The sequence below is a fragment of the Ostrinia furnacalis genome, unplaced genomic scaffold (genome assembly GCF_004193835.3).
Source record: "Ostrinia furnacalis isolate ACB-3 unplaced genomic scaffold, ASM419383v2 OfSCF3012, whole genome shotgun sequence".
Lineage (NCBI taxonomy): Eukaryota > Metazoa > Arthropoda > Insecta > Lepidoptera > Crambidae > Ostrinia > Ostrinia furnacalis.
Window position 1 is genome coordinate 429,869 of NW_021133251.1, and position 21,868 is coordinate 451,736.

Below are 21,868 nucleotides of genomic sequence, written 5' to 3' on the forward strand. Positions count from 1 at the left end.
CAAACAACAGATTACTATTACTGCAAACGTCCGTGGAATGGGAAAAGTGTGATCCTTACATACACGTAGGTTCTGTCTGCTATGTTATCGATACTAGTGATAATCTGTGGTGGTCGCACCGTACTTGGCAATGGGCCCACGGCAGAAGCTTAGTGCATTACATTGTCGGCTATGTTCATTTTCTTATTCAGTATCCTGACCTACATCTAGAAGTGTACCTAGTGCGAACGCTGTGCGGATGTTGTTCGTCAAGATATGTATCGAAAAAAATAATGTGAACAGCCTATGAATTTCTAAAAATGTTTAGAAAAACGTATTAAAACTAGGTAATGTTGGAAGGTATGTAATGGAAAGAAATAAAATGTCAACAAAAATTCTACATCCATTATATTTCAACATCATTAGTTGGTGACATTAAAAATTATTTCAATTGCGTTCGACATTGTAATTTGTCAATTTTTACAAATAAATGTATGAACTAAAATGTTGTATGTATACTTATTATAAGGTACCACACTATCATTATCCCGTGTCAGAAATTGCGATCCGTGCATAACTTTGTTACATTTCATACTTTTCTGACAAGAAATAATAATAGTGGAGAAGTTTGTATTGAAATTGTAAAATCAGTCTAAACGAAGAAGAGTGCGCCTCCTCTTGATGTTGGTCTCAACGCTGTACTTTCCCAAAGTCCTTAAAGCTAAGTTATTAAAAAGGAGAAAGTTGTTTAGGCCCTACAATAAAAGATCAAAAAATAGTACCTAGTGACATATTATGGAAAAAATCAAGCGTTATTGACAGGTAAGAGATTCAATATACAGTTTGACTAGTTAGAAAAAGTAATAGCAGTCTTTATTCGCACAAGCGTTTCCCCTCATTTGTCCATACGTGACAGCCGCCTAGTAAATGCGTAAACAAACGCGTTTGGGCACGTCTATTTAAAAAAAAACAACAACAACAAACCTAAATGAAACTAATTAATTTGTGATACCTCAAATTCACCTCCATTTTATGTACCCAAAGCCTAAACTTTAGAATACACGACCTATACGATACAATTCACGGTTTTCATTAATTAATACTTAAATTCAGTCAAAATGCGTTAAAATAATATTATCAACTTAACTAAAATTCAACATACAGTTTCTGTATTCACTTCAATAAAATATTCCCTATAGCACAGCACAGCCCAAATTTCGTTCCCTAATCTCACAGTCTTCTCATCGTAGCAATATCACAACACGCAGCGGGGACCAACATCAATAGAGAGGCACAAGTTGTTTGGCAGTGGGTGAAATTTAAGAAAATCGAGTAATATATACGAATAATTAAGAATCACAATACAGTTAATACTTAAGAATAATCTTAACTAGGGTCAAATACGAAAAACGGTGACGCGAGTGCACAGCCGGCTCGTCGGGCGCGCGTGACGTTCCTTGGTCGACACCCTCAACTAAACTGAGCTGGTTACGTTGACACTCATCCGATAAGTGTCAATATTTGAATGAAAATCATCACAGTCACAAATTAAAATAAATAGGAATCCTTATACCAACTCAGATTTGCGATTTTTAATGAGGTTCCTTCCACTTTATGGCCAACAGAAGTAAAGGATTATATCGGAAATAGCTGGCCACGATCCGACTGACAATATTTCTTGCGATTTACAATCCAATCCTTTATTGTGCTAGCAGTTTGACGAGAACGTCACGCTCGCTATTCAAGAGTAAAGCACCATGGACTTGGCATCTTAAAAACAGTAACTAAAGCCCGAAGCGCTGCACCCACCACTGTCATCGCTTACAGGAATGTCTAATAATAACCATAGTGATGCGACCTTAATCTACGCGCCCTAACATTCCATTATTACTTATCATAATTTAAAACTACGGAAGGAATACCGTCCAATGCGATCGATCCTGCAACATCACAGAAATAAATAAAACCGTTTAATTATAGCTGGTTACGTACAAAACAAAACTAAATACAAAATGCTGAAACCTACATTGTGATTGTGCTATCAATACAAGCAACTTTTACAAGCGTCATGCTTGTATTGAAATAGTAAAAGAACCACAATCCACAACGTTTCTTGTCCACAATTTCAATATCTAGTTCATAAAAATTCACATTATGTATTTAATTTTGCAGGGATCATGAGTTGCGTTACATCTAAAAATAGATGTTACATTACAAATTACCCTGGAACGTTTTGGGCATCATTCAGAATTGTTATCACTCTTCTCAAAAGACTATCAATAGCACAGAAAAAGTAAATAAAATGGATACAAATGTGTTCAGGATTATTCGCATTGGCGAAGGTATGCTTCAAATGTCCAGTGGTTGGTGAGCCGCCGGCGGTGCTCGGGCAAACCTCACGATACGCGTGTGTATAGATGACGATAGCGTGGAAGCAACCTCAGTCTTGTCAATCTTCCGATGTGAACCAACAACGCTGCTACGCCCTGCTGTTTCCGTCCGTCGCGTACTGAAACACGCAAACGAGTACTGCGTTAGAGACGAATAAAAAGGCATATGTAGGCCACGAAAAGCGGTTATCACGCCATTTTATCAATTTTACCCATAATTTTGAAGTCGATAAAGCATATCACGGCACGCACCGACTGGAGTACCTTGACTTTCCTAACTGAACAAAAAATACACTTCACCTTGGTCCATAACATTGATCCTTAATTATTTTGACTAGAATAACATCAGAAAACTAAAAATGAAGAGTGAGCTCCACAAACAGAAGGTTGAAAAATTTCAATCCAAATCAAAATCTTCTTGCACATTGGAAAAAAACCACGCTGAGAAAATCAAAGAATTTCTAAAAGAAAGTTGCAGTAAAACAAGAAATGTCACAAGTCATGTTCATTCCATTTTTTTGTCAGTTTCTTCAATACTTACTCAGAAAAAATGTAAAGAGTTACACTTACCAAAAGTGTTTTATGCTTCCGTAGGTTGCTCTATTGGATCGGTACGTGGCTCGTCGACGGCGACAGTCTTGACTTTGATGTCGGCCACGTCGGGCTCCGGTTTATTATCTCCCTGTCCCTTCTCAGCATCGGTGGAGTCCCCGTTAGCGCCATTGGAGCCGTTAACCACTTCTTTCCCGTTCTCCTCAACGGACAACCTGGCGTTTAGTTCTTCGTTCTTGCTCGCGTCTCCATTTACTTTCACCTCGGCGTCACCGTTCTCACCGTTCGTCGCTTTGCCGTTCATTTGGGGCTCCTTCGTTTCGCTTTCGACTTTGACCTCCTCTGAAACTGGTTCCTCATTATGTGCGGGTTCCTCAACAGCCGGAGCGGGTTTCTCTTCTGCCTCTTTACTGTCGGCTTCGGGAGTCGGTTTCGATTCGGATTCTGGTTGAACTTCGGGTGTTGGTGTCACATCGGTCGCTTCAGATGCAACGGGCGCTTCGGTAATCGGTGTCGCTTCGGGCGCTGGCTTTGCTTCGGTTTCTACGGGCTCCGCCACTTTACTCGCCTCCGCTGCGCTTTCATCCATTTTATTTTCGGCCACTGCTGTTTCTGTTTTCGTTTCGGGTTCTGAGGAGTTGCTCACTGTGTTTCCGTCTGTAACCATTTCTTCGGCTGCAGACTCGGCAGGTTTTTCTTCTGGTTTAGGAACTTCATCTGTTTTTTCTTCTACCTTTTCCGTTTTCTCCTCTGCTGTTTCAGACTTTTTATCGGTAATTTCGGAAACGGTATTCAGGTCTATATCGCCGCATTGCTTCATTTCAAGCTCTAATTCTGTGTCTAATATCCTATCGACGATGTCGTTTGAATCAGTGTTTTCAGTCTCCATCGTTTCTTCGGCGATCGTATTCAGTAGCGGTTTCAGAGGAATATTGTCCAGATTCGTAACGTCCTGCACCTTTGACAAAATTTCATCGCACTCTTTTTCTAGGACTTCTCCGACATTCTGCAGATCTTCCATATCTTCGACAGCAGGAGGTTCCTCAATCACTGGTTCGAGATCCTCAATTATTTCTCCGACCTCTTCCAAATCTTGCTTCCCGGTAATTTCCTCAATTTCCGTAATCACGGTCGAAGGTGGCGTTTCTTCAGCGACTGGCGCACTATCATCACCATTCTTGACCTCGGCAGCCCCATTAGTCTTTACTTCCACGGGTTCTATAACTTGGGCTTCCATTTTTTCAGTCTCTTTTTCTTCAGTCTTTTCTTCTGAGATAATTGGTTCAATATCGGCGACGGGTACATTTTCGATTTCTTTCGCGTCTGTAACTTCTTCGACGACGGTATCTTCCATTGGAACATCTTCGACTTTGTCTTCCTTCGCTTGTTCGGTGGGAGCGGCAGTCTCTTCTTGTTCCACCTCCATTTGTTCAGGCTGGTCGCCTTCTTTCTTTGGTTCTGGTTCCGTCACCTCAGGTACAGTCTCTTCGACGGCCGCAGGTGCTGCTTCTGCCGCAGACTTAACGTCGTCCTCAATATCAGTTTTGGGAACCTTAGCCGGCAGTTCTGGCACCTCATCCTGAAAATATAGAATTTTAAAATAAGAAGATAATTTTCAATAAATTCGTGAGTGGTTTCATTAAATATGATTAAAAAAAAGGTATGCAATGTTCTGTATAATGTGATTAAGTTCTATCTTTGTTTAAATTAAAATTATTAATTTAATTTAGAGCTCATTAAAAACATTAAACTGCTTTTACGTCAATAAATGTTCTTAACTTTCCAAATACTTCTGTAATCCGATCTATGTAGGACTTCAATAGTAAAAAATACCTCCGATTATATTTGGGTCTAGCTACTCATGCATTTACCCTGACCTAAATAAACCGTAATTACCATCACCAAAAAAACTATCTACAGTATTTTAAAATACAAAACAATTTAACAAAAACCCATAACTATAACCCTTACTAAAATTACAATAGCCCAGCCCAATACTTTAATTGTAAAAACATAAAGTAATAATTAAATAAAGCATTAAATAAAACAAATATAGAATTGGAAAATAAGTAAACGAGTGCTCTTACCGAGTCCGCGACAAACAAGTATTTAGTTCAAACTGATAACGTCGGCGGGCTATTTTCATTCGTGATACCGACCGATTGCAGTGTACCATGTCAACAACGATATGTTATATTAAACGGAATTGAAAAGAAAAAGAAAAACCTTGTTGATAAATAAACGATTTATTTATACACTAACCATAATTATAAACATTCTTACCTACTAGTTACAATATAAGAAGGTTAGATGAAGATTGAAGACGGAGCGTAGGGCCAGTTACCGACACCTGTAATTTTGTATGTCTAGTTATTTAACTCATACTCATTACAAATAAACTCATTTTAAAATATGAGTAAAATTTCCTTACAGCCACGTCTTGAATTCTAGCAAGATGTTTTACTTGTATTCTATTTCTATTAAGTTCTGAAAAGTCATGGAAGGTTTGTAAATTGTGCAAACAAATTAAAAATAGTGTGGTATAAAAGAGAAACAGTATACAGGCTCATACATATACAAGAAACAAACATAAGATAATAATATATGGATACATAGAAGTTATAATAATTACAAATAGGTACATTACAAAACATCTACAGCTGCAATCATACAATTAAGTGCAATAACATAACAAATGAATAAGAAAACTAAATCAAAACAATGGAAGAAAGGGTAATAATTATAACAAAAGGCTATTTTGACTTGAGTACTGAAGGAAAAATCCAAGTAAAGGCTGTTTTGTTAACTACAGAACAGATTCAAAATGAGGTAGGTATAGAGGTTACTTTATCACATAACGTAACGTGCGCCTAGCCTAATTTTCACCCAAAACTTTTAAAATAGGTTTTGGTTAGTTATAGAAGGGTTTGAGCATCTGATTTTCATGAAGCTTGTGCCCTAGAAAGAAAGTACACCTTTCAAATAAATGGACTCTTCTGATCAAAGCTGTACTCGTAAATACGAACACCTTTACCTCAGGTATATTCAAATTGCAATGATTATCTTGTTTCCAAATCATGCATAGAAAAAGTTGTTCATGTTTAGGCAAATACAAGTCACATTACGTTGATAAATTATGTCTAAAAACAGCCTGAACTGTAAGTTTTTCAGTACCTATCGAGTTGAATGATTGCACTTAACCGTCTACCGCAAAGCCGAAGCACACAACCGCTAACTCACCTGGACTACAAAGCTAACAAACTACGGGTGCATGCACAAGCGTGGGCGTTGGGTGTGGGATCACGGTGGCGGCACCTGAGAGTCGGGCTTGCGTTTCTTGGAGGCTGCTAGCTGCTCCAGGCTGTGAATGACTGCGAACGCCTCAGAGGCTGCTGCTGGAAGAGGCGCGTTGCCCTCACGGCTGACAAGCGCCGTCTGCAGGCCAGATGCGCGCGCCGCTTCGGCCTCTGCGAGGGATGGTCTCGTGAGATGAACAAGCTTTGGTGGACTAGTTCTTAGCTGAGTAAAAACTGGTGTGACATGATGTAAATAAGAAACTGCCTGAATATTTTGAGCTAAAGACAATTTTTATTCACGTCATTAGTAGCGAAGATTCGACTTTGATTTATATTTTGCGACTACTAGTGATTTCTGATACAGAAGGTAGCTGTAGCTAAACTGTCTGTATAAATAATGTACAACATTGTGATGTTACCATTTTTATGGTAGATTATCCATGTGATTATAATTGCAGACAAAAACTAGGTAGTAATAGGGACGTAATATTCTCGCCCTTACCTAATATGTACAGATTTTTAATTTACCAATAAGAATTAAAATAATGAAGGGCTTTAGTCTGCAAGAATTATTAGAAATTACTTCCACTCAATCTCGTTAAATCACCTCGAATTGTGGGTTTTGAGAAAAGAGCAGAGTGTAAATTCGCGCACTCTTGACAAACTCAGGTTGCCAAGGGCCATTTTTATAGGTTTTCAATAATAAAATAAACATTGTCATAATAATATAACTACATATTTGGATATACTAATGACAAATGATTAGCAATATTTAGCATATTGTTGATAGTGCCCAATCTAGAGTGCGCTTTTGTCGATTACCGATATTATGCATCAAGTTTGATCAAGGTGTTAGGCTACTAAGTAATAAATAAAACTGATTCTTTGATTTTAAGTATATAAAAACTAAAAGTACCTAATAATAGGTGAAATAAGACAAATCAAAAAATAAAAAAAAGATTACCCGAAGAAACAGGCAACAATTTACGTTACCCCTGTTGCCAGTTTGTAAGACGGTTTTAAATTGCTTGACCTCACCTTTGACAATGTCAGTCAGGAACAGTATCTCATCAGCCTTGCAGCCAATCTTCTCGACTATCTTTGCGTAGCTGGCCGCCTCCTGTTTGGCGCCGACCGCGGTGTCAAAGTGACCGTCGATGAAGCGAAGCAGATCGCCGGCCAGCGACTGGCCGAACAGGAGTTTCTGTGCGTCGACCGAGCCAGACGAGTAGATGTATACTTTGCGCTCGTCTACTGAACGCCACTGCTCCAATGCCGGCATGACGTCATCGTAAACACTGGAATGGAATAAAGTTTATTTTTAGTTACTATGTCCTAAAGTACGAATGATTACCATATATTCTTCGATCAACAAAACCAAGTAGATACCGGGTCAGCGCAAAAAATGCGTCTCGAGAAATAAGAGCACACTTGAAAAGTAAGTTCTTTTATTGTAATTCACTTTTTCGTCTAGCATCACTTTAATTTAATAATTTGTAGTCTTTCAAATTCCCACGTACACCCACTCCGCTAACTGTGAGTTAGCGTTAATAAATAAGGACTCACATCTGAAGTGCGCTCTTATTTCCCGAGACGTAATTTTAACGCTGACCCGATATCTAGTTGATATTGTTGATCGAAGCATATATCCACCAGATTAGTATGAATGTTGCCTTGAAATAGTATTCCTGATTGTCCCACCTTGATATTGTGACAAATGGGCATTTTGCGTATTCCCGTTCCTCCCACGGGTGGAACAACGAGCCAGACTAACCAGTTAAGTAATAGTTAGCTACCAAATATCGTGATCACTTGATTTCAATGATGTTATTATTAAGTGGGACAAAAATGTTATATGAATTTTGATTTTTGGTCTGATATGTAGTGCTAATAATAATGTATGAACACAATCATGCTTATTTAAAAAAATGGATGTCCTGATTAACACCCAACCTGATTATAGCCTGTTTGTATAAACAACTAATTTAAAAATAAAACAATTTATCTCGAATCGGTTTAGAGTTGAGGCACCAAACACGTCACCTCATTGCACTCCACACCAAAGTAAACAATTTTATTTATAAATTATGTCTGGAAATAAAGCTCTGAGACAGTGGAAAAACTTATGCCATTACATAATCTAATTATGTTTTGAGTCATAATATCTGTCGATAAAGCTGTAAACCTTGGTGCAGACCACCGACTTTTAGTTGGCCGATAGTTTAATTGGACAGTTTATCAGTATGGGCATGTATAGAAGTGCGCACATTACACCGATTTCGATTTCATACAAATTAGAATCGGTGGTCTGCGCCTAGGCTAGACGGTGCAGAAACTTTTGTCAACATAATTCCATTGTGAGTCATTAAACATCAAAATACTCACTGTCCCTTGATGTCGCCACTGTCATAGCCCTGCTTCCAGATCAGACCTTGGAGTTGCTTGAGCGGCCCGACCTTGCGGTCCGCTGACATCTGCCACTTCACATTGTTCACCAGACCTTCGATCTGATCTTCCTTCGATGCGTCCTGGAACGAAATCGAAATATAAATCATCAATGACGTCATGTAAATAAGAATCAGAGAATTCAGAGAGCAAACTTTACCAAGTTTTTTATGACCATTGTACAACTATAGGTTGCGCTTAATTCAGTCAGTACCTGAAGTATGGGAGCGGCACGGGAGGGTGTTTTTGTGAAGTCAAACGTCTGCGAAAAGGCTAGTTCATTGATTCGTCCCACAACACTTTCGTCCCACTGGGACGAACCAGTGAATTTAAAAAAAAATGTATGTTTCGTTCTGGATTCGTCCCAATTAATTTATTCTTTAACAAATGAGATTAAGTACCGTCAGAAAGTCAACGAAATAAAAGAAAACATGAATTTGTTAACAATATCTGTATTTAAAAGAAAATCAACACGTGAATATACTCACAGATCAGCAAAATTTTTTAACAAATCAAATTTTAAAATCATTGATAATACATGTTTGATCCAGTGATTCTTAAAGCTGTGATTTCTTATTAATACAATTAGTTAAGATTTTCTATGTTGATTTCCTTTTAAATACAGACATCGTTAACATTCATGTTTTCTTTTATTTCATTGACTTTCTGACGGTACTAAATCTCATTATGTTAACCTCGTAAGCCCGGATGTGCCTCAGAAGGAACTGAAACTTTGTAGTCAGTAACGCCGAGACATTTTCGGAGGTGATTTCGAAGTATCGCCGGATGTGCCTTCAGAGGAACTAAAACTTTAGCGATAAATTTAAGTTCAAAAATTCGCGCCTATCGAAAAAAAAAGAGTGATAGTCTATGGCTAAAAGTATTCAAAATCAGGTATCCGAACTTATTTATAAAAAAAAACAAAATGTCACTGTCAAATTATCATTTTTCTTTGACAAGGTGGTTCGTCCGAGAAGACATGATGTGCCATTAATTTTTTTTCTTCGCGTAAACGTAGTTTAATTGCAAAACTGACCAGTATAATTTAAGTTAAAATACAGCTAAACAAGCAAAAAATATATTTTTCTCAATTTGAAGTAGTTTTGTAAGTTTTTTTTTCGTTTGAAAATAATAGTTCTTTGCAAGGAACATTCGGTCTTGATGGTGAAAGTTTTATTTTTGTATATTTTTTCTATTGAGATGGGATTGAGTATTGGACTTTTAAAATTATGATATGATTGAGAAAATTTACCATGAGAATGTTCTGATTTTTATTTTAGTAAATATTATAATTAACATGAATATTTACTTTACTTCTTGTACATTCTAAACTATCATTATTGTATGTTATAAAACCGATAGTACTTTTAAAAGTACTAATTATGAAACATTAAATAAAATTAAAACCGTTGTTCCTTTTCAGTTACATTTAATTATATCATTATTGTATCTTTATGTAGTATCAATTTATTAAGAAGGTTACATTTATGTTTTACTTTAAAGTATAAAATACAATTTATTTACTTTTCCTTTTTATAGTCTGTAATACCGAATGTTCTTTTAAGAGAAAACATTTTTTTATTATTTTTCACCTAAAATAAGCTCTATGCACAATTATATAGGGCCCCTGAAAATATGAATGCAAAAGAAAATCTCTAACATAATTTTTTTTTTACTCGAAGTGCTCGGCGTTTACTACTACAAATTATTCGTTCTTCTGAAAGCACATTCGGCGATACTTTGAAGTCGACAAAATTTACTCTTCGGTCTTACGAGGTTAAAGAATAAATTAAATGGGACGAATCCAGAACGAAAAATATATATTATTTTTATGAATTCAGTGTTTGTGACGAACCTGTTGTGGGACGAATCACTGAACTAGCCTGCGAAAATTCAGACTTGCTTGCTCTGTCACGTCATAACATTACATTACATTAACATTATTAATGTCACCCCTCCGGTGCCGCTCCCATACCTCGGGCACTGACTCGGTTACGCGCTAGACTTTAGTTGAAACTAAAAAAGTTTAATAAATATCCTACTAATATTATACATAGGAAAGTTTGTGTGGATGTCTGGATGTCTGTTACTCTTTCACGCAAAAACTACTGAACGGATTTTGTTGAAACTTTACAGTATTATTGTTTATAGGCTATAATTTATGAGGATTTGTGACAAACGAAATTTCACGCGGGTGAAGCCGCGGGCAAAAGCAAGTAAGTATCATAAACAGAATTTGAGTAAAAAAGAAGAAAACTGTAACCTGTAAAATAATATGTTTCATTTTATTAAAAGAAACCTTTTAGAACTCTTATTTATGTGATAATAACAAGTAATACGAGACTACACGTGTCTAAAGGTTAGATAGGAAAAGTCTTTTTTCCCCTTTCCAATTTACCTGATAGAAACGCCCACGTAAACGAGCGAAATATAAGCCTGATTTAACTTTCAAATGGCGGAGTAACCTCATCTTAATTGTTGTTAGATCTTGTGAAGGATAAACAAGGAAAACGACGTTAGTGATGCTGGGGCTTCCAAGTTATGATTGAATAAGATACCATGTCTGATGTGCGTGGCTTCAGAAAAGTGCCTAATAGAATGATTATAAAAAATATTAAAATTTGTTTTGAGCTTTTTAGGGATTAAGATCAGTCATTTTCACCACTTAGGAAGCATTAGGGGGACTTTTAGACCAAAGTCTCTCAAAGTAGGGCCAGCTGATTTAGCCATTGCAGTATCGGTATTCAAAGCCACACCTATTCACGAATAGGACAATTCTTTTCTTATGCCCTGTAAGCCTTCCGAGGTTATTAGAAAATACCAATTAAGTTCAATCTTCTTTCAAGAACTTTACGTTCCAGAGAGACCATTGCCCAGCAGGTAGATGTTATTACTGCAGGGCAACAAAGCGTGCACTTGGTTTTCGGCGCCTCAACGTCACGCCGTGGTAGCGTCAGCGTAAAGGACAATGCACCGGAACGGACACGCTGCCTGTCGTTCGTGCACTTCATTTTAACGCAAGGAAGGCATCCACCAGATGAACGAGTTTAAAGATGCTTTTTACAAAATAAGAAATAACCCTCAAAACTGGAGTAATTTTGAGCCATAGATCTGCTCAAATCCAGACCTATAGATTTTGTTCTGTGATTATTAATATTCCACCTATCAAAAGCCTTAATCTTATAGGCAATTGAATAGAGTTTTGAGCGTCGTTCTGACGCACTTAAGTCACAAAGACATTCATGCTTCACAACCTTCAGATTGTTAGGTCAGTTGTTCAATGACAACAAAGAGGTGTTGTTCTGGTGATGAACATTCGATTTGGTCCCTTCTGGTTTAATTTGCAGGTAGATTATGTTTTAAAGAAACCGTTTATGATAGTTAACATTCCTAGCTTTTATCATTTAATGTTAGTTATCATCAGTTTGGTTGGGATATCCTAAGCTGGATTGAACCTGATTAAGTGGGATGATTTCGTGCTTCGGTGGGCTCAATCGAACCATGTCAGACGCCTACAATAGCTTAGTCCGACACCAAAAAACTTAACATTCCACACTAAGTACAACAGCTTAGGTGAAAAATTAGCAATTTACGTACATTATGATAGTGAATAAAAAAAAAAGAGTGGATGTTGTTTTTCTTGACCCATGGTCGAGTACCTATCAGGTGTTTTTCCATAACATCAAGAATGGATCTGAATATGGGTGGAAATGAGAAAAAATTGTTATATTACCTCTCCAGGAATAGCGACGACTCCTTCCACGCTCTTCTCCTGGTCCTCAAGAGCGAGCTTCCTCAGGGCGACGACGGCCTCCTTCACGTTTTCAGCCTCCCATTGGTTGTCTAAAAACTGCTTCACATTCTCCTCTGCGTACGGGAATAGCTTGTCCTGCGAACAAGAATATACTAAAATTTAACAACCATGTACACCAATGTCAATAATAAAAATAGGATCTTTTTGGGGACGTGATCCCTGGATTTCATACGGAGTTTTGATATTATTCTGCTGAGAATTCGTATATATGACGTTTTGCTCTCTAAAATCCGAAGACTTGATTAAGAATGCGACTGCGATGCCTATGCTGCAGGCATAACTGAATACGTATCTAACATGAAAAACTTAGCAGAAACTATGGATACTTCATCATTATTTGGCTGAAGTATTTAAATGATTTCGTATCGTACTTGTTTGTTACTATGTCAGGGAGCTAGCCGTCCTATCGATCCGTAACTGGTATTCACTTTAGCCCCATTCTCGGTGAAATCACGACTTTCTAGGTGGAATGCCTATCCGGATTTAGCTTAAAATTAACATAAACCTATAAAATCACTGTGCCTAACACAATTTCGTATGTCCTCCAGATAACATGGGAGAAGCTAGATGATAATGTATTTCTACATTAACAAACTTGGAGGCCCATCTTTATCTGACAAACGTCGTTGTTCTCGGAAATCCTTAATGATAAAGAGGAAGAATATTTCTTACAAGAATATTAGAACCATTATAGGTATTCTGCCTGCCCTGTTTTCGGTGACACTTTAATCCTATGAATTGTGGCGATGATAAAGACCACGACAAACAATTAAAAGAGACGTAAATTTTAATTGTAAACAGTCATTAAGATAAAATGTAGGTATGTTTTTATTTTGCACAGACACAACAAAAATATGTTACACAAACGATAAAAGAACAAATGAAGAACAAACAACAAATACCTACAACCTAAGAAAATATGTTAGTACGTCTTCATTCTTGAGTTATCCGACTCATTTCCGAAAATTGTACCTACCCTAGTTTTAAAACACGATGTATCATGGTTAATGTAACAAATTATGTACCTAGTTAATATTTAGTTAGCTTCAGCTATTACCTAAACCGAAATGATTACATGTGAGAGGAGCCGCCACCGCACGGGCGAAAACTCAAAAGTGAAATAGGATATGAGTGCAATTTTTAATGATGGGAAACTATCATTTTGTAGGTACCTACTTGTCGCTTTAGTTTCACTGCATGATAAGCAATCTTTATTTAAATCTCATGTTTGCCTAATAAGTCCGAGTCTAATCCCCACAAAGCCTCTTTACCCTATTACCATTCTGCATTTTGGCGTAACCTAACATCCTTTAACGAATGCGAATCTAGGTCGTTAACCCGGCGATTTTCGTAAAGCGAATTCCTTAGCCGTTAAGTGCTTTTCTGTTTTAACCTACCTATTTCTTCGGTTGGAAGGTTTTAAGGTAATTTAGCATAACGTGAAATCCTGGTGAAACTGCATCGTCTACGATGCGGCTGGCGACGGGTGAACGAACTTGCGACTTGCCGACGGAGCTGTGTCCAAACCGGATAGCGAGCCTACCTAGCCGGTAAGGGTACAGGACCAATATAGGCACATAGTAGCCTCCAAACATGTGATGCTCCAGTTAAAGGCATATTCGCCTCGTTCTGCGGTCGTTGTAAGGTGGATCGAGCGGAAACAATGTGATTGGTGGGACAACACTACCTGTACCGTACCTGCCACAATTTTCTGAGAACCAGAATGCCGGATGAGGATAGTTTTTTTTGCTAACGAGATCGTTTCGCAGATAGAATATCTTGCGTAAAAGGTCGAATGATACAAGCAAATTAGTCTCTAGACAGAGAAGCGATAAAGCCGCTTGCTAGGAAGATTGCTTTTAGAAATAGCCGCCTTTATGTTAATATCCTGTTCTCATATGGAAAGAAATTCGTGTTGTAAGGAACATCACTTGAAAAAAAAACGAAGGGTGAATTTGTCGGCAAATCTTCTTTTGTTAATTTAAGCCGGATTGTCGAAGGTAGGACCTGTCACCTGCTACCTGAAGGTACAACTGCGTGACTGTAAGAGGAAACGCCAACTAAAGCTCGATTGTATACAGGGTGGAAACGATAAGTGATCTCACTCGATTATTTCTAAACTACACAAGATATCGAAAAACTGGTAACTGATCCTGAAAGAGCTTCACGAGCTCTTTCTAACGGTATCAGTAATAGGTTACAGAATTAATTGGATCTATCCGAAAATTCAATGTTTTCAGCCTCCATACTAAATGTATGCCAGCCACACAATATGAAAAGTGTAATTTTTTTAATTAAATAACAAACACTTAAAACGAACTCGTAAATTGCATTCTTATTTAAAATTATTCATGGTAAACATTGGTTCTAGGTATTACTTGCTATAATATTATCAAGACATGAGTGCCATGACTGTGGCAGTACTGAATGTATGGAAGTTGGAAACATTGAATTTTCGGATAGATCCAGTTTATTTTGTAACTTATTGTTGTTACCGTTGGATAGAGCTCATGAAGCACTTTCAGGATCAGTAACCAGTTTTTGGATAGCTTGTATAGTTTTTAATATTAAGTGGTTTTACTAAATGTATGGAAGCTGGAAACATTGATTTTAGGGATAGATCCAGTATATTTTGTAACCTATTATTGGTACCGTTGAATAGAGCTCGTAAAGCACTTTCAGGATCAGTAACCAGTTTTTCGATATCTTGCATAGTTTAGAAATAATCGAGTGAGATCACTTATCGTTTCCACCCTGTATACTTGTACAGTCAGCGTCAAATAGTTCATGACACCCAAAGTAGGCAAAAAGTTGACAACACAACCTTATTCGGATTGAAACAGAGACGTGTTGCGAACTTTTTGGCTACTTAGGTGTCACGAATTATTTGACGCTGACTGTACCTAGCAAGATCCCATTTGTGGTAGCAGACTAAATTTTATGCATTTTGTAGTTGCTTGCCCCTCCATAGCAAGTGGACAGATTCGCAACTGGACAGATTCTCAACTGGACAGATTCGCAGGTGGACGGATTAGCAACTGGACAGAGTACAGTCGTGAACAATGAAATATAGTTAATACATTGAAATAATTTATTTAAAGAAAATAAAACTTAAACGAATTTAAGTAAAAAAAAAATAACTTCTGAATACCGAGACAAATTTATTTCCGAGATAACGATCTTAGGCGCTCTAAGCACGCCATAACTGAAATTTTGTCATTAACGCAATCCGATAATATATTTTGTATCTGCTTATTAATCAGAATTTGCTTTGACCGACGTTTTGTTTCTTCACAGTGATAAGAACTTCCACTTATTTTAGTATCAACGATTTTCGATTCTTTTGTTAATAACTGTAGAAACAAAAAAAGGGATGGTTTTTTTGGTATTTTGGCATTCATTCGACGGTGCCAGCCTTCTACAGCGTTAGTTGTCCGAAAATTTTCTCCGTAGCAAGACAACTGCTCAGTCGTAATTTGCCTCATCCAATAATTTGTGAAATAATTGAAAAAAGCTTTAGATTGGTCATCATCTGTAACGATTTCATTTATTGACAAAAAGCCCTCAAGTATTAATGTCCTGGGCAAAAGTGCTAGTTGAGTACACAATTATTGTGTCAATTTCCGACCATTTGTGGTAGAAGAAAACTTTAATTCTTTTGATTTTTTCCACACGGCACGTTGAAAATGAAAATAACATCCCTTAACGATAACATCCGGATAGATACATTTTTATTTTATTTCTAAAAAAGGGTTTTAAGGGGTTGAAAGGAGTGATGAAAGGTGGTAAGAACCGATTTAGATGAAATTTGGTACACAGACAGTCCAGAGTCTGAGAAAGGACATAAGCTATTTTTAATGCGAAATAGAGGTTGTAAGGGATTAAAAGGGGGATGAAAGGTTAAATGAAGGAATAAGAATCATTAAACTTTTAGGCTTTTGATTAGATAGAAATAAAAATGACATTTAAAGTTTCTAAGAATATTACAAACTCCATACAAAAAAGGGGCATTTCGACCACTTTTCGACTGGTTTGCGATTATAATTTGCACTTTGTCTAGACCCGCAGGTCATGTTAGGTTGTTAATTTACTAACCTGTAATTTGTAGGGAAGATGTTTTTACACCTAACATGGGAAAAATATTGCGTGGCGCAGCACGGTGTAGGTGAGGAAATTCATATGCCTGATAGTTCTTATTCTAAAGGTTCGACCAAACCAACGCGCCATCGCCATCGCGCACGCGGGCTGCACGCGTTCGTACCACTACAAATTTATTAAATTAAAATTAAATTTGCTTACACGATTTATTGTTAATTTAACTGAATATTGTTTTTCGTGACAAACATTTTAAGTTCTTATGTTATTAAATAATATGTTTTCGTTTTCTTTCAATACAAAGCTTATTTAAGTATTTACGCACGTGTGTCTTATTTGTGAAATAATTAGACTAAATTATTAAAAGTGCCTACCTACCCAAAGTCATTATTCCACGCGGACGAAGTCGCGGGCACAGCTAGTATTACATAAACGACTGTACAGGAGGTTGTCGTTATGTTATGGACTGTACATGTCCTGTCCAGTTGCTAATCTGTCCACCTGAGAATCTGTCCATTTGAGAATCTGTCCAGTTGCGAATCTGTCCACTTGCTATGGAGGGTTGCATGTGGGCAATTAATTTTAATAGAAAATATCAAAAATATACAAAATATGCAAGGTTTAACCTGAAAAAATCCACTTAAATTCCACACTATTCTACTGCCTACTCAAAACCAGTTGATCCTTGGAGATAAAGTGTAGTCTTTTGAGTTGCCAATAATTAAGTAGGTAGGTAGATAAATGGGGTTGTGGATAATTTGAGATCCCAAGGTTGATTCTTAATTTCAATAAATTGAGTGGTTTTTATGATGAGGCCAATAATAAAGTTAAAAATTGTTGGAAATAGTACAACAAAGAAAACCTTGTAAGTTAAAGTAGATAAGATAAAAAGATGTAACCATTCTTGTGGACCACATTCAAAAATATTATTAGAATAAAATAAGAGAAAAGGAAAACTAAAATGAAATAATTACAAAAAATATTAAGCTAAGAAAGAATACTAGGTTCCTGCTTACTCAATTTTATACTATCTGGGTCATTCTAAGTTAAGAGGTAATGTGTTGTATGGAGCGACGGCACGGCATTTTTTTAAATATTTTTACTTAAGTATACATCTGTTTTATGGAAACCTTTAAGTTGAAAATGTTTACAAAGTGGCCAGTCAATTTGTTGGTTTTTTCTCGTTTTATAAGCGACCAGGGTAAATACTCAGTCCAGGGTAGAGACAAGGTGCACAGGGGAGGATTCTTTATGGACAGGGAAGAGACATAGACATACTAAAACAGTGTTATTTTTAGGAATCAACTTTATTTATTTATTTTAATTTTAATTATGAATTATTTATAATCAGACTTTTCATTATTATGGAAATTTTGTTAACAAAAATGTATTTTAAGCCTAGATACAAAACATAAAAATGTTCTTACTTTTACTTTCCATCAAAACAACTATCAATAGTCTATAACGAAATAAAAATAAACAAAAACTTCTCTAAAACAGTATTAAACTTTTCTTGTACTTAAACAACCATTTGAATTGAGAGGTAACTAAAAAAATCTTTATGTAAAACCTGCGTTCAAAGACATCAATAGATTCATTAAAGCATATAAAATATGCTGCCCTCTCAATTTTAAGTTAGGGTAGGGTAGTTTTTTTAAAACCTGATCCTAGGAAATTAAAGAAACATCATCATCAATTCATCATCATCATTTCAGCCATAGGACGTCCACTGCTGAAAATAGACTTCCCCTAATGAATTCAACAATGGCCGGTGGTGGCGGCCTGCATCCAGCCCTTTCCTGCTACCTTTATAAGGTCGTCGCTCCACCTTGTGGGTGGACGTCCTACACTGTGCTTTTCGGTACGAAGGTCCCACTCCAGAACCTTGCTGCCCCATCGGCCGTTAGTTCCGCGTACTATGTGCACTGCCCTTTGCCACTTCAGGTTGCTTGATTGAAGACTTTCGTCTATAGACACTGAGGTATTTTGGACGAAAAGATGTTGCGTAGTTTCCTTCACAGAAACAGTGACTTTAACATGTATTTGTGGATAATCCAAAGTAGGTACCCAATTCAAAATAATGACAACTCTGGAGTCACAGAAGCATCTCAAACTTTTTATAATGTCAGGCAATTAGGTAGAAATACGCAACCGGTAACTTGGTGAACCTTTACTGTGCCTGAAAAAGTCTTTATACCTTCAGTAGAACCTAATGTTGCTGCTTTTTCCGATAGTATGTCTACGGTGTATCTACGGTGAAAATTTTTATATTCGGGCAGGTTTTCTCAAGGGCTTTAGCTTTCTAGATGCCATTTTTTCTGTAAAAAAGTCATATTAAATTGTAAACCTAAGATATACATAATACCAAGTAAAGGTTCAGAGAAAAATATAGAAGTATTCATGAAAACGCATACAAATGTATCTCCCCTGGACATTAAGAATCTCCCCTGCCATCAAAAAAGCCAGAGGAAATACGCCAGGGGAGATACATTTTCGATCAATATCTAAAATAGCCGTAAAAGTGTTTCTCGTACGCAATTCACAACCAAACGTAACAATGTATGCACTATTCATAGTAAATATTGAAGTTTACATTAGTATTTTAACAAATAATTGCTGAATAAAACTTACCAGAGGAAAGACTGCATTCACTCAACACTTCTACACCCAGCGAACGGCGTGACTGAAATGGCGGTTAAAATGACTTCGCAGTCGGCTTAATCGCTGCTTGCCGATAGCTTCACGTTACATCCTATGCACTAAAGGACATAACTTCCACAAAATAGTAAAACAATACTGACTTTTAAACGGAAACAAAAAGCCAGGGGACGAGACAAGAAATACGGAGGACAAATTTCGGCGTTGATATTATTTATGAAAAATTTGAATTTATGTAATTTGACTTATAAGACAGTGTTCCTAAGTTATTGTTCTGTATAAAATTAACGATGATGAAGTAATTATTTAATTTAAATGCATTCATAATAACTGGTTTACAAATAAAATCGGGTTTGGGACAGCCCAGGGGAGAGACGTTTTTCTTGTATTAGAACTTGTTATGACTAAACTGTGTACATTTCTGTTATAAATTTAAGTGAGCATGTAGAAGACATTTAGTTTTAAGTAATAAATAGGTTAATTAGGAAATTAGAATAAAAAAAAGGTACTTTTTTGCCCTTGCCATCGAAAGTACCTCTTAACTTAGAATGACCCATCTACTTCTTTCTTTTGAGAAGATACCTACAACATCCTACTAAGAACAGTAAAGTGATCACAACTTAAAATATGATTTTTTTAACTGATGATGTGCATGTGTAATTTTTTTTTGTTATTTTAATTACATATTAGATTATTCCTCAACAAGTTTAACATTTTACATAATTATGTACTACCTAGTTGTTCAGTGGAATCACAGTAAATATAAAAATCTAATCTGAATAAATTCTAGTTTTAACAAACTGACAGCATTAAAGATTTTATGGATTAAAAAAATAAAAAATACATCTGTTCCAAATCTTATTATAAATCAGGTAGGTAGCTACTTACCTGATTTATACCTTTTTATGAAGTAGGTAAGTTTAGGAACTGACCTAAAGTTACCAATAGGTTAGATGTGTAACCAGTTGATGTGTACTGTAATGTAGGTTTCAATAGGTTGTTAGACAATAATTTAAAGTTGAAAGATTTACCCCAGATATTCTATTGCCTAACTAAATCATTCCCAAAAATGTAGGTACATGATCCATAATAAAAAGCTGAAGTAGCTGAAATGCTTTATAATTAACCTCAAAAACCTTGAACTATGAACAGAACAATACCAAGACAAAGTAATTAATAAACTTAATAATCATGAATGAACAAGTACAAAAGAGCATTGATAGTGAAATCGTAAGTCGCACGCGGTCAATGCTTCTGATAATAATTTTTATTATTCCAGACAGCACGAAACGTCAATCATATCCATCCTTATCGCGGGTGTAGCACATGATGCGAGTGTGACAAGGACGGCCTGTGGAAACTTGACGTCTCTGTAGAGAGGACAGTTAACTGTTCCACATTTTTTTACAAGCCAGCTGCTCTGAACAGCTGTTCACGCCGGTAGAGGCGTCTAACGTGTTAATACCGATCAAAAGAGTAACTTGGTACAAACGTGAGAAAGCATTTTCTGATACAATCACGAAAATACTTCACTGTGAATTTATTTGTACGTTATCTACCTTTACAAGAAAATTTATTAAACCCACTAGTTTTACTGATTAACTTGACTTTTTGGTCCTTTCATTTGTGTAAACCGAATTGAAAGGGATCGGGAAACGAGATAAAACGCGATTAAGTTAACACGTGTGCTAAAATTCAGACAAAAGCCGCATGAAAAGGGGTACCATTTTGATTTCGTCCTCCATATTGCGAATCTGAATTCGCGACCATTTTGCACGAACCACCCAAAGTTTAGGATGGATGTCGGGGACGAAATATACAATCATAAAATAATCAATTGGAACCAATTCCTCATCAATACACAAGGAAACAAAACACCGGCCGGTCAATCTTCAGACCTACCTTAACAAAGCTGATCGATGTTGTTGTTCCTTCGATGTCCAACAAAAGAATTTTGCAATTTTTGACGATTTCCCCGATGTCTTTAATCTCATTCGCCATTTCGTCACGGTCGTACTACTTAATTAAAAGTACTTTTATTAGGATTTTTAATTTTACTTGACTAGAAAATCTTTCACGCTACACTACCACCCCACACCACAGAAAAAGCATCGATTGAGCGACACACGAGAGCGAATACACCGACCGAACTGACTGAGATGAATGAGACAGATGCGAAACTTTAAGCTGTTTTCATGAAAGTGTGAATAGGATGGATTGAATAGACGAAGGAGTAAACGAGAAGAAAAAGCGGAAGGATATACATTTCGAACAGTGCTGTCAATATAACAAAACAAAATAAAGTTACCAGTACATACCAAGAATTACCCCCATTGTAATTAGAAAAAATATGATTTCGCTGTTTCCCGTGAAAAAAAGTAAATTAAATATTAAATTCGTTATAGCATTACTTGGAAAGTTTATTTTTCGCTTATAACTAAATAAAATTGAGGAATATAGCTTTATCAAAATTGATTTAGTAATATAATTACCCCATTGTTATGAGAAATTCAGAAAGTGGCAATTATTTTAATATTTTCTGCATATTGGTAGCCTGGAGTAAAAAACGCGCGTAAAAATTTAAAAACTTACGATTTGCGATTAGAATTTTACAAAACTTGTTATTTTTATGTAGACAA

The 21,868-nt window shown here is 36.5% G+C and overlaps 1 protein-coding gene and 1 long non-coding RNA gene across 2 annotated transcripts in view; both read right to left on the bottom strand.

Moving 5' to 3' along the window:
- Positions 1-370: 370 nt before the first annotated feature.
- The window catches only part of Enoph (enolase-phosphatase E1), a 31,238-nt gene continuing 9,740 nt past the window's right edge, over positions 371-21,868 (bottom strand). The window contains exons 15-20 of the mRNA XM_028310362.1: positions 12,396-12,559; positions 8,603-8,745; positions 7,256-7,515; positions 6,237-6,388; positions 2,940-4,500; positions 371-2,488 (exon numbers count right to left, since the gene is read on the bottom strand). Of these exons, the coding sequence (XP_028166163.1) occupies positions 2,950-4,500; positions 6,237-6,388; positions 7,256-7,515; positions 8,603-8,745; positions 12,396-12,559 (2,270 nt within the window). The 3' untranslated portion in view covers positions 371-2,488; positions 2,940-2,949. The remainder of the gene's footprint in view (positions 2,489-2,939; positions 4,501-6,236; positions 6,389-7,255; positions 7,516-8,602; positions 8,746-12,395; positions 12,560-21,868) is intronic.
- Positions 18,568-19,778, bottom strand: LOC114356961 (uncharacterized). Its single transcript, XR_003656265.1, has 2 exons — positions 19,203-19,778; positions 18,568-18,889 (listed from the first exon to the last, which is right to left on the bottom strand). It is a non-coding gene; the product is annotated as an uncharacterized LOC114356961 (long non-coding RNA).